Below are 14,542 nucleotides of genomic sequence, written 5' to 3'. Positions count from 1 at the left end.
CTCAATAAAAACCCTCTATATATCATAGCCATCCATCCATCCCTCATATGGCACAGGCCATATTCATCTGCCTTGCAGAAACACAAATGTAGAGTATTTGGAGGCCAGCAACGAGGGTATTGCCACCATTTTCCCAGCCTTTGGCTCAAAGGAGGGGGAATTTTAATCTTATGCCAGGGTACTTTTAAAATCTGTTCATTTTAATCTTAGTCTCCCTGACCACACATAAAATTCCTTTCCAAAGATTTCCCTGCACGAACCTTCTACAATTTTCCTTTGCATTCAGATTTTGTCCCAAGCCATTTCTCTTCAAACTACCAGTCTTGTTTAGGACAAAATTCCTTTTTTTTTTTTTTTTTTTTTTACTGTCTGTCAACAAAAATGTATTTCCTTTCCTTATAACTTAAACATCTACTTTTCTACAAACATATTTGCTTTTACTTATTCCTTGCTTCCTTATTTCCTTATTTGTACCAGTGTTAACTACATTAAGCAGAATTTTAATGGTTAGAAACCTTAGTCTCCAGTGAAAACTAAGCAGTAACCAATTGTGAATTGTTACATCAGAATTCCTTAGATAGAACACTTATGAATCAATTAAGCACAAAGCATGTTTTCCAACAGACCCAAATATCCTTAGTTTTTCTGCTATAAGTCAAAAGCATAGGGGCACCTTGGTGGCTCAGTTGATTGGATGTCTGACTTTGGCTCAGGTCAATGATCTGGCGGTTTGTGGCTTTGAGCCCCACATCTGTACTGACAGCTCAGAGCTGGGAGCCTGCACCAGAATCTGTGTCTCCCTCTCTCTCGGATGCTCCCTGCTCATGCTCTGTCTCTCTCTCTCTCAAAAATAAATAAACAATAATAAAAAAAAAAAGTCAAAAGCATAAACCAATGTTTAGTTAGCAGTGCTTTAGCATTCCACCTGATTTAGAAAAGTCCTAAATGTCCAGTGAATTTAACCCAGTTTATCATCCAAGCAAAACTTCAAAGGTTCAGGTTATCAAAGACCCTGAAAGCCATCTTAACAATCACCCAAGAACATTTTGAAACAAATTGCAACAGAGATAGCATGAGCTTGTTTGACCTTTAGTAAACCTAAGTAGACAATTTTTTATATATTTAATGCTGATGACCCTAAAGATGTGCATATCTTAAAGAAACCAACAAACTTAAATTTGTTTAAATACCAAATATGTTCCATCTGTGCCTATTTAAAAGTCAATTAATTTGTTCCCCATTGTTACTTTTTCCCTGGGGCACCTGTGGGGAACTCTGAAGTGAGTGGCTCCTTGCTGCCCCTTGACCAGAGGGTGGCAGGAGGAGCCGGTGGTGCCTGAGGCCCTGAGGATGGTATAGGAACCAGTTTCTAGGCGGCACCCAAGGTGGTGCGGAAACAGGCAGAGGGAGGGCAAGGCTGAAGGGATGAGCTTTGGTAAGAAGTCCAGAGGCAGATAAAAGCCCAGAGGGCAGACAAAAAGAGGTCTCCTGGTCCTAAAACCAGTCAACTTGACTAGATGAGCAGATGTGGATTTTTTTTTTTTTTTTCACCAACAAGCGGAAATGGGCAGTCCATGTTGGGCCAGAGAAGATAGGGAAAGTTCCCCGAAACAGAAGGAGTTTTTGCAGCTGCTTGGGACTATTCCTTAAAGTCCCCATCGTGAGGAAGACTAACCAGAGATAGTTGGCTCTTATTATAATCTGCACATTGTGGGAGCCTGCCAAATGTCTGAGTACAATTGTATGCAAATTATTATGTATATTCAAAGTTTTTGAATTTTACTGCAAAAATATGATGTAACATCTACAAAAATAATATGTGATACTTTTAATGTTCCTATGTGTCTAATCATTGTTTGTTGTACTCTTTGCTGTATGTATTAATTAGTACATAATTATTTTACCTGTGTAAGAAAAATGTAATGGTAGGCGCCGAAATAGGCATTCCTAGTTTCTGTCTGTCTTACCTTCTAATAGTTAATTCAACAAATACACCATAATTACACTTATTTATTTTTAAAGAATGTTGGCATATTACAGTGCCTATTCTTCTTTCTTTTAATCCAATTAATTCCAATGTTATGTGTGCTAACACCTCTGATCAGGCCTCATAGCCTCAGGCAGTTACTTGTTCAATGAATACATTATTAAAATATAGACCAAAGTTGGACACAGAAAACCTATGAAAATCTTGTTTCAATTCAAAATATACTCTCAAGAATGTGTGTGTGTATGTGTGTGCAGAGTTAGAGAGGGAGATATTGTTTAACTTAATACAATATTTCTAATTCTATTATCATTAGTAGTATTATACAGTTGAGAAATTCCTATTCTTATGCCTCATATACTAAGACCTTTTATGCATTTTTCTCATTTAATTCTCACAATAAATCTAAGTTTTTACTTAGGAGGAGGACGCTATTTAGGGAGGTTAACAGCAAATATTAAATAACACAACCAGGATTAGGATGTCTGAACTATAAGGTTATATAGATACAAATACATTTAAGAGAAAATATCATAGTAAGCAATAATTGTAGTTTCAGGCCATGTTGACTATCTGCAGTAGACTCATTAAAACAAGACTTGTTGAGCATCTGCTCCCGGGAAGACCTGGTAAAGGACACTTGCAGTGAGAACAATGCAAATAACTATAATGCGATGTAGTGGTTCTAAGGTGCCACTAGTTTGGAGAGCTGTGTGCTGTGGCACTGTATAGAAGCCATTTATTTTGGGAGGGTGGCTTCTGGAAAGAAGTGCTATCAAATATAAAACCTGCAAAGAGAGCAGAAGCAAGGCAACCAAAAGAAAAGGGTACTCTGGGTATATAGAATAAGGCAATATAGTGCACAAAATGAGAAAGAGAAGGACCTTCTTCTACTTAAACTGAAAGTTGTTCCATATCAGTAGAGAGCAAAGTGTGAAGATAAAGGAGGATTGTAAAGGGTCAAGTCTAAAATTGCATCCAGGATTTTTACTTCAGCAACTGGGTCAAGGCTGTTGCCTGTCTGAAAGAGAGTTAAAGCAGGCATTAATTTCATTCTGAATTCAATGATACAGTTTTGAGGGGATAAGCAGTGGAGATATTCATTTGTTCTTGGACTATACTGAGAATTGGCACCCTAGGAGAGGAATGTGAGTTGCAAATTAAAGCTAAAGGTAAAATATTTTTATGAGCTCAACGATTACAGTTAATTCTTTATCTTGTATTAGACTTTGCTTTAAAATGCATTGTTTAGCTTTAGAGTGATGTATCCACATGCACACACTCAGACACACATAAATACAGCTTTTGTTATTTGGTTATTTTTTTTTCTCAAGATAATTTTTGTTTCATTAGGTTATGAAGGTGAGAATCTGATGAAAATCCTAAAAGACATTGAAAACAGCACAGAAATCATGTTGGACAGGTGGAAGTTTGAAGTCATACCTAATGACAAAGATGAGAAGGGAGACCCAGTGCCTTACAGTATCATCAATAATTACTTTTCCATTGGCGTGGTAAGATTTTGCGTTAAATGTTCTTTTTTACCAGTCTGGAATAATCACTGTATATAAACTCTTACACTGTGAAGATTTACTGATTATAAATAATTTATTTTATCTCTGTGTCAGCAAAACACCTCTTTTAATGGGCTATAATAAAACTTACGAATTTATTCAAAGTCAAAGAATCAGCAATAGATAAATTTTTCATGTGTTAAACAAAGGAAAGAAACTTTTTTTCCCCCAGTTGATTTGACTATTTGGGTTACTAAAATAAAGGGTAGAATGGTTTGTAAGATAGTTATGTTTTTGAATATAGACTGAAGCTCCACAGTTAAAATGTGAAGATGATGCATCAAATTTTATCTTACTTTGAGATATGTATCAAAATATTATAACCTATTAGGTTTTTACGCTTAGGTCTGAAGTCTAAGAAAAATGCTACTATCATTCTCAAGTGGTTAAAACGTCAAAAGGCTAACTTTTTACTTAATTTCTTGAAAAATCTTAGATGGAAAGTAAAATATCATTTGACAATTAAAATAGTTATTGTAATTCTAATCCCTAAGGAATTAATATTTTTAATAGTGATTTTATACATACATATATGTACTTGGTAATTATTAATTCTTAAGATATATTATGTACATTACATTTCATTTAACATACACTGTTTAATATTAATCTCATGTCATGCTACATACTGTTTCATGTGCCTGCACACACACACACTCACACACACTCACACACACACACGCACACAAGCACCCACACACACTGCTCTCGTAGATTATAGAAGTCATTGATTGAATCTGTGAATTTAGGAAGTTAAGCTACCTGAGCAAGGTTCCTTTAGCAATATTTTTTCTGAGTGTCCATTTATTTATCTGTACTCTCATTGTTACAAATAATGTCGTCATACATTTAAAGAGCCTCAAACAATGGTACATAATGAAAGGTAAATATACAATCATTAATAATACTATTACACTATTATTATTTGCAACAAAAGTGTAATGCATTTGATCCAAAAAGTCCTACTTATATTTGATATGAAGTATGCATACTAATGTTTTTAACAGTTTTATGGGCATGTAACTTACACACAACCTAATTCACTCATTTTAAGTGAACTATGATTTTACTAAATCCATCCAATTTTACAAGATTTTCATTACCTAAACAAGAAGCTTCATGCCCATTTGTAGTCAATTCTGGCTTCTTCACCTAACTCTAAACAACTAATTTTTCTGTATATAGATATTTCACATAAAAGAAATCGTACAATATGTAGTCCTTTGCATCTGGCTTGTTTCACTTCACATAATATCTTTGAAGTTCACCCGTATGAACTGCATGAATACTGTATTCCATTTTATTGCTGAGTAGTATCCCATTGTGTGGGCATGCCACATATTGTTTAGTCATTCACCAGTTGAGAGGCATTTAGATTGTTTTGATTCTTTGGATGTTATGAATAATGCCATTCTCTTGAGTTCCTTAAGTGTATTTTTTGTTTGTTTTGGTTAATGTAGTTTTTAACTCCAGAATTTCCATTTGTTTCTCCTTTTATAATTTCTCCATTTTTAATTGGTATTTTTTATTTGAAGAGTCATTGTTGTTATGCTTTCCTTTATTCTTTAAATATAGTTTACTTTAGTTCCTTTGACATGTTTAAAATAGCTGTTGTGAAGTCATTTTCTGCTAAGTTCAACATCTGGTGCTCATCAGAGAATTTAATAACATCTTGACCACATCCAAGACTATTTTTCCCAAAACATGTGCCACATTTTGCTCTTCCTCTGCATGTCTTCTAATTTTTTGCTGGTAACTGGATATTATATACAATTTATTGTAATAAGTTTGGATTTGGATCTGCTCACAGTGGTTATAGTTGTTCCTGTGTTTGTTTAGTGACTTACCCACAATTACCATGTGGAGCATTTCTCTCCTGTGGTGTATGGTGTATGGCTGCTGATGACTCAGTTTTGTTTTGTTTTCTCTTTTTTAATTCTTGTGTTTATTTTAATCCTGGCTTCCTGGAGATCACCTCTGTGTCAGCATGATTGATCAGAGTTTGTGCTCAGTAAGTTTGTGGCAATAAATCTTCACCCCTTTGCCATTGGATCTGTGTGTTCACTGGGGAACACACATACGCTTCAGGCAATTTTTAATCCTACTTCAGCTTTTAATATCTGCCATCCCTACTTCTGTCTCTTTTGCCCATGCATAAAAATTCTCACTAGTCAAGGATGTATAGTCAACTAGGGCTCTTTTCGGTCTTTCCTGAACATGTTTGCAGCCTTGCACATGCATACAGCCTTTCAGACAGCCAATCAAGGCCCATTATGGCTATCTCATTCCTCAGGTCTCCTGTTGAATTTCCTGTTAGCTGGCTCCTTAGTTGTTTGCCTTAATCAGTTTTGCAAACTCAAGCCAGCTGGGACACTGGCCTTCCTTACCCACTTGCTACTGAGATTACTCTTGTTTTAGATAACTCTCTGGGTCATGGAGTTTTTCTACCTTCCACTCCAAATCCAATCAGTTCCCCTGCCAGTAAAGTTGCTTGCTTTCATGGCTTGCTCACACTTTAGAAGTAGAACACTGATGGAGCTGGAGGATAAGGGAGTAGCCCAAAGCTGAATCATGACCAATTGCCACTGCTCTTATCTGAACTTAAGTAGTTTTTCTTGGATAAACACTTCTCAGTTTTTATATGCTTTTGGTCAGTTTCCAGTGGCCCTCAACAGCATATAATTTTTTCCCACCACAGGAGATACTTGGCAATGTTTGCACACACATTTGATTGTCATGAATGAGAGGGGATGGCTATTGGCAGTAGAGGCTAGGAATGCTGCTAAGCACTCCCAGTGCACAAAACAAGCCCCCAGACACACAAGAAAGAATTACATAGCTCAAAATGTCAGTAGTGCTGAGGTTGAGAAACCCTGGTATCAAGAAACAGACATATTAAATACAAAACTCAAGGTGTTGGGAAAGGAGAAATAACTAAAACCCAAAGAAATGAGAAAGGAAACTAATAAAAATAAGATGGGAAATATAGCAAAGATTAACAACAACAGGAAAAATATATATATATAGAATGCTGGCACAACAAAATACTGGATAATTGAAAAGAATTAATCAGTTCTATTGCAAAATTGATTTTATAAAATTACAGTGGAGAGAATTACAAATAAACAATGTAGAATGAAAAAGACCAGAAAAACAAACAAATAAAAAAAAACCCATAGACACAAAATATAATATCCCAATTGAAAATATATTAGAACTAAATATGGGAGAGTAGCAAAGTTGCCAAACTGAAAACCAACTTAAATATTCAAAGTATAAGGTGTCTGCGTGGCTTAGTCGGTTGAGCATCCAACTGTTGATTTTGGCTCAGGTCATGATCCCAGGGTTGTAGGTTGTAGGCCTATGCCAGGCCCCCTGCTGAGTGAAGCCTGTTTAAGATATTCTCTCTCTCTCTCTCTCTCTCTCTCTCTCTCTCTGTCTCTCTCCCCTCTCTCTCTCTCACTGTCTCCCACTCTCTCTCTCTTTCTCTCCTCCTGCCCCTCTCCCCCACTCATGTTTGTTTTCTCTCTCTCTCTAATATATATATTCACTAATACTCCATTATATCAGTAATAATCAATGAATTTACAAAAACAGCAGTAAAAACAGAAAACATCTAATAATTAATAAAGTATATACAAGACCTATGTATAGAAAATGTTAAAACTCTCTACAAAGACATGAGGGATCAGAACAGAGACATTTCCTATTCTTAGATGAGATAGCTTAATATAATAGGCAAATTAATTTATACATTTATCTGTAACTAATGAAGATTAGCGCTGGATTTATGACAAATTCGAAAAACCTATTTTAAACTATATATCCCAAAGTAAGTCAATTTCAATACAAAGAAAAGATGGAGAACTGTTTGACCAAATTAGACATACTGCAAGTGGCCTGGAAATGAAAATAGAATGGTGCTGTGAAATGAAAAGATGGATGAATCAGAGAGGTAGAGGGACATATAATGACAGTATAGACATGGCACAAAGACTCATTGGTGAAATGACAGATTGTATAGTTCAGATTGCAAATCACTTAATGTTCAAAAATTAGCTTCCTAAGGAAAGAAAATTTTGTTAGAAGTCTACCTCACATTACATAGGTAATTGCTAGATGTATTTAAGTACTAAATTTGAAATGCCAAGCTGAGGACCTAATAAAAGAATATATCAAATATATTTGTGATTTTGAAGTAGAACAGAACTAACTAAACAAAGTGGATTTTGAGTGAGGTCACTTTAGAAGGGTCTTTGTCCGTTTGACTTGGAGCCTCTTTCAGTGAGTAAAACATGGGAAGGCGGGGTAGGAAGAAAGGAGAAAATCCCTCCCTGAAATATTTGCTTCTGCCCCAGCAAGCCAAAGGCTCAACACTCAGGATCGGAATGAGAGTAGAGTTCAAGCTTTGGCTGTCCCTCAGCAAGGCCACCTTCTACTTAGCAATTTGTATTCTCCTGTCTCAGTGGATCCAAAAAACAATAAAATGAAATGAATGATCTATCTCAAGCTATTCCTGAATATATAAGAAGCAGACCAGTTGGAATATTGAAAGGATGGGGGGGGGGGGAGGATTTCAGCTTTTTCATATCACCAGCATGGGACACATGAAGATGGCATACAATTTGTACTGGAAACTATCTCTTAGAACTTTATACCTCCTAGTTACAAGGAGATCTCAAAGTTTGACTGTATTATCAGTAGAGTTTTCAGGATTTCACTTATTGCCCTTCATTGGCTGGCCATAAGCGTTTTATACTTTATGTAGAACTTGCTTCAAACTTTTAGAAAAACCTGTGACGGTCAGAAATATATAAATATCATCTTCATATGCCCTGTGGAATACCCCTTGTATTAGTCAGAGTGGGTTGAGTACTGGCACAAACAACCCCAGAATAACAATGGTCTGACAACAACTAAGAATTAGTTCTTCCCTTGGGGTGCCTGGGTGGCTCAGTTGGTTAGGTGTCCAACTTTGGCTTATGTCAGGATCTCATGGTTTGTGGGTTTGAGCCCCGCATCGGGCTCTGTGCTGACAGCTCAGAGCCTGGAGCCTGCTTTGGATTCTGTGTCTCTCTCTCTCTGCTCCTCCCCCACTCATGCTCTGTCTCTCTCTGTCTCTCAAAGATAAATAAACATTAAAAAAAAAAAAGAATCAGTTCCGTCACCTAGTAGCATGGGTTAACATTTGGAGAGAGGTTCTAGTCCACTTGGTCACTCAGTGGCCCAGGCTCAAGAAAATAGAGGACTTTTGAAAGGAGGGCTTTTATGGACCAGGCTTGGAAAATGTTTCACTCAAAACCACTGTCCCTATCTGAATCATTTGCTGCACCTAATTTTAAGGAAGCTGCAGAAGGAATTCTTTCTGTGCAGGAAGAAAAGGGAAATGGGTAAATAACCAGCCCATTTATGCTAATTCCTTCTGCGTAATGCTTTTCAATTTTAGCCAGAACAACTGGAAATAATCCTGAAATCATAATTAACTCTAAAAATAGATATTGTTGTACAGTGGTGGTCCTTCAATAAAAGCATAATTATATAGCACCTACTGTGTGCCAGATATTGTTTGAGGAATGGCAGTGAACAAGATAGAAGGAATCTATGTGATCACTAAGCGTACATTATAGTAAGGCGAGAGAATTGTCATGAAAAGCTGAACAATCACATTAGAGGCACAGATATAGAAATTAATGAAAAACAACTGGTATGTGTCACCTTTCACTCTTAGTTTACACTTGAAAATAACTATAGAAAATCTCGATAATCGCAGGAAGAAAACTTTCCATACCACCAGATTCACATATGCCATTAATTTTGTCCTCATAGTTGATTCTTCAGCCATTTGTTTAATAAACAAAACTAAGTCCCCCTCATTTTTGGCCAGGCCTTAGTGTTCTAGGAACGAGTTAAACAGATCAAGTCATTATTAGAGCTTAGAGTTTAATGGTAGAATCATTAAAAAACAAATCCACAAGTACACATTTTTTCGGAAATTGTTATAAATTCAATGAATGAAAACTAAAGTTATCATGAGCTAGAATAAGGAACTTTAGATCTGATGGTCAGGGAAAGCCTAGAAAAGAAGATGTATTTAAGCAAAGATCTGAGGAGTACAAAAATGAACCGGTCACTAAAGAGATGGACAGAGCAGGGCAAGCAGGTGTAACTCTATGTAAAGAAATTGAGGTAAGAAAACATTTGATGTGTTCCAGTCCATGAGCCTGGAACATAGAGAAGGTGGAGACATATGGAAAAAAAAAAAAAAAAAAAAAAGGCTGTTGCCATGTTGCCACTTCCATATCTTGAAGAATCTTGGAAGCCAGGTGTGGTGTTTGCCTTTCAAGAGGGGCCATGAAATGATTGAATGCTTATAATCAGGAAGTTAAGTGGTCCAATATGTGCAACAGGAGTGCTTCTGCCAGGAGTGACAGCTACATATTAACCGAAAGATAAAGTGTCATAAAAATGATACACAGAATTTTGAATATTTTAACCTAACTTATATATACAATAGAATTGGTCAATCTTCCCTTATAGGCCCATCTAATACCATTTGTTCGAATGTGGATCTGAGGTTCTACAAAGTCAGTCTTGCATAAATCACATTCCGTAATAAACCATCTAATGATTTCCATTTGCAGTTTCTGTTAAGTGGAATAAAAACTCAAAAGACACTTAGGATGCAATCTGAGTATAAAACCCTTCTAGATTTTTACAATCCTTAAATCTTCTATAATGATTTTCCTTATAGGTAATTCTATAGCAAAAAAGATATAATTCTATAGCAGTTTCAGCCTTGCATTTATATCAGATCTTCGTTTCGATATAAAACAAAAAATTTTGTAATCATATTTTTATTTTATATAGTATGAAATTAAATTAGTAATTATAATAAAAACTAAAATTGGTATAAACAGTGTTGGAAACAACAAAAATGATTCTTGGTAAGTGTAAAGCTCATAATGTGGCAATACAAACAAGCAGGTTTACTAAAAACTAGTGGCTGATCAGCGCTGGAGGTGAATTACCAGACTGCTTCAGTATCCGCAGTCGAAAGGATGTTGGCAAGCTTGCTGCTGGGAGCACGGCTGGGATGAGCATGACCCCTGTGGGTTTCTGAGCAGGCAGGACCACTCCCAGATCACTGCTAAGGGTCTTGAGCAGGCAGGACCACTCCCAGATCACTGCTAAGGGTCTTGAGCAGGCAGGACCACTCCCAGATCACTGCTAAGGGTCTTGAGCAGGCAGGACCACTCCCAGATCACTGCTAAGGGTCTTGAGCAGGCAGGACCACTCCCAGATCACTGGAACCAGATAACAGCGCTGCTTTCAAATCCACAGACTGCACTTGAAGAAGCATTCAACTCCTCCAACTCCCTGCTCCCTGGCTTCAGTCCGCTCAGTTAGGGAGTCTGAAACTGTCCCAGAGCTTTTCTGTAGATGCACCTCTTCCCCATATCTTGGGACGGGGACATAGGGAGGGGGGTAAATTTTTAAGAATGGATGCTTTCTCTCGATCCTCAAAGCCTGGGTGGGTGTTGAGAGGCTCCTGTGTGTTTTCTCCAGAGCGGTGCACGGGAAAGCTGAAGTTTCCCGGCCAGCCTGCAATCCTGCAGAGTTGACCCGGCAGTCTGCACATGCTCAGAAGCAGACGGCCAAGCTTGCCGTCCCACGCACAAGGGTGCGCTCCGGGGCGGGGCGCGCTCTGGGGCATGTTCTCCGTCGGGGACGTGGGGATAGTCTAGGCAGGGCGGGTGGCCGTGGGGCAGTGGGGTTTTAACAAGGTGCTGTGGGCAGGCCTGATGCAGTTCGTGGTTTGAAGGTTCCATCATCCTCTGTTGAGTTCGAAACCTTTTTGGCCGTGAGTCCTCGCGTCTGCTACCTGCTCCCAACCTCTCCTTACCACTCAGCTGTGCTGATGCCCTCAGTATTCTGGGTGAGGCAAAAAAAAAAAAAAAAAAAAGAAGTGTTCTGTCCGGCAGTGTGCAGCAAAGTTTAGGAAGATGCGCACTCAACAATACTCAGGGTCTTCCGTGAGAGAAATCTCCAGCTGAGGGTCATTGCCTTTGTCACTGAGCTGCGCCACCTTGGGAAGGGGCGTCGCAGGTGAAGTGAGAGTGTTCTTGCCCTCCACCTTGCATCTGTTGTCGGATCTTTTGCTCCAGTGGTGTGCCAGAGCTTCGCTGGACCCTCTGACTCCCACAAAGGTACTGTGATCTGTGAGTGGTCACTTCTATGGCTCTTTGTGGGGGATTATAGCCGAAAACTCCTATTCTGCCATCTTGGTGATGTTCCTCTCCAAGAATATATATATATATGATATATATAGATAGATATCTATATATATATATGTATATATATATATGTATATATATCTATATATATGTATATATATCTATATATATATTTAATTATATATATAATTATATATATCATATATATGACATATATATACACATATATATTGTGTATACACAATAATGTGTATTGTGTATACACATATATATATGTGTATTATATTATATACATATAATATATAATATATGTATATAATATATATATTATATATAGTATATATATAATATATACACGTATATATTATATATATTACATAATATATACAAATTATATATTATATATATTATATAATATATGTAAATTATATATTATATGTATATATATACATTAACAGAAATTAAATACGCAGCGTAATTAGTTTGAGGCTATAACTACAGCTATGGAAAATATTTAATTACAAAAGTATGTGGTTTGCATGTTTATGTCATTAAACTTTATCATATGGAAGAAACGGAATATTTTGCATTCTAAAATAAGTAGCTGAAATTTCCTTAAGAGGAGGGAGTTTTAAATCTAAGCCAGTAGTTCTCAAATTTAAGTATATATTAGAATCACCTGAAGGGCATGTTGAACTCCAGTTTGATGATCCTTATATCCTTTCTATTTCATTAGGTCTGAGATGGGGCACCCAAATTTATGGTTCTAACAAGTTCCCAGGTGATCCCAGTATGGCTTTTCTAGGATCATGCTTTGAGAACCACTGCCCTAAGCATATAACAAAGATGAAAACATAGCATGTAGTGAGAAAACTAGTTTGGTAGTTCTGGTGTCATGTAAGATGGTCTTTCACAGCACAAATAATTCTTATATATTAGAAGTTATTTCAGAATATAGATTAAAATGGAATGTTTTCCCATTCATTTTGCATAGCTTGCAAATGTCAATATCGTTACCTCATGAACGACCCCAAAAAGAAAATACACATAGGAATATAAATGCTACAGTTTCAAACAATATAATTAGCAAATAAATTTAAGTATTATATTTAAGGACTAAAATCTGTTGACCAGGTAAAGTTTTAAGAAAGCCATAGTGGTAAATATTAGTGTAATGATTAAAAAAAAAACCAAAACAGGTTTGGGCACCTGGGTGTCTCAGTCCCTTAAGGCTCTGACTTTGGCTCAGGCCATTACCTGAGCCCCACGTGGGGCTCTCTGCTGTCCATGCAGAACCCATTTCAGATCTTCTGTCTCTCTCTCTGTCTCTCTCTCTCTCTCTCTGTCCCTTCCCTGCTCAAGCTCTCTCTAGTTCAAAAATAAACAAACATTAAAAAGAAAAAAAAAAAGGTTTGCCATTTTTCAAAATTAAAAACTATTGAAAATATGTAAAACCTTTTCTACAAATGCATAGTTAATATCATATTAATAATGGCATATTAAAAGCATTCAAAATATTAGGAAGAATACAGGGATTTTTCTATCACTACTTAATACTTTTAGAAAAGTAAGGTAATATACTGGTAACAAATTTAAGTAAGTCATAAATACTGAAAATTTCAGTAAGAGACAACATTATTATTTGAAAGTTATATCATGACATATGTAGCAAATTTTGCATAAGCTAAACAGTAAATGAATATGAGGTGCCAAATACTAGATAAATGTATAAAAAATGACCATCTAGCTTTCCTTTATGAAATTACCAGTTAATATATTAATATATATAATTTAATTAACAGTATCAGAAAACGATAAAATACCAAAGTTTACATTTAATACAAAAGATACCCAGGGGCGCCTGGGTGGCTCAGTCTGTTAAGCATCCGACTTCAGCTCAGGTCATGATCTCAAAGTTTGGAGTTCCAGCCCCACGTCGGGCTCTGTGCTGACAGCTCAGAGAGTGGAGACCACTCAGATTCTGTGTCTCCCTCTTTCTCTGCCCCTCCCCTTTTTAAGCTCTCTCTTTCTCTCAAAAATAAATAAATATTTAAAAAAAAATATGAGAAAGATATCCAGCCTATATGGAGAAAACTAAGTTTATACAAACTTATAAAATAGAACCTGAATAATAAGTCATTTCATGTTCCTACATGGGGCTATTTAATATTATTAAGAAATCAAGTGTCCTCAAATTATTTTATACCTTTAGTCTATTGCTACTGAGAATTCTTATAAGATCTAGTAGTTATTTTGATAAATGGTAATTTATAATTGGAAATATTCTCTTTTATAATTTTTAAAAATAATGTCCTATAATGGTCAATTTCCTTGCTATGTAGAAAATACTACTAAGTTAGTGTAGCTAAAATATGGTAGCACAAAAACAGATGAATAGAATGGAATATAAAATTAGACCAAAATAATTACATTACTCCATTGCAGGGGATTTAATATTTGTTTAGTGTTGAATTTTCAGATAATTGGGTAAGATTGAAATGCATAGTAAATTAAGTTACAGAATTGGTTACTAATTTGAATGAAAATAAATTTATATTCCCATTCAGATCCTTGTGAAATATACATCAAATAGATTTAAAATGCAAATTGATGTAATACATTAAAAATATATTAGAAGAAAATATGCAAGTATATTGCTTAGGATAGGAGAAACCTGTCTCAGGCAAACAGGAAACTTAGAGTCCGTCAAGTAAAAGGAAATTACAATTACTTTTCATAACCTTTTA

The 14,542-nt window shown here is 36.2% G+C and overlaps 1 protein-coding gene across 7 annotated transcripts in view; it reads left to right on the top strand.

Annotated features, from left to right (window-relative positions):
* The window catches only part of DGKB (diacylglycerol kinase beta), a 715,318-nt gene that overhangs the window by 301,364 nt on the left and 399,412 nt on the right, over nucleotides 1-14,542 (top strand). For all 7 annotated transcript variants that reach the window (XM_043589012.1, XM_043589009.1, XM_043589010.1 and 4 more), the window contains one exon: nucleotides 3,341-3,501. In XM_043589012.1, coding sequence (XP_043444947.1) covers nucleotides 3,341-3,501 — 161 coding nt within the window. The remainder of the gene's footprint in view (nucleotides 1-3,340; nucleotides 3,502-14,542) is intronic.

The sequence above is a fragment of the Prionailurus bengalensis genome, chromosome A2 (genome assembly GCF_016509475.1).
Source record: "Prionailurus bengalensis isolate Pbe53 chromosome A2, Fcat_Pben_1.1_paternal_pri, whole genome shotgun sequence".
NCBI classification, from domain to species: Eukaryota; Metazoa; Chordata; class Mammalia; order Carnivora; family Felidae; genus Prionailurus; species Prionailurus bengalensis.
Note: the sequence above shows the minus strand (reverse complement) of the source record. Positions and strands in the feature narration are given on the sequence as shown.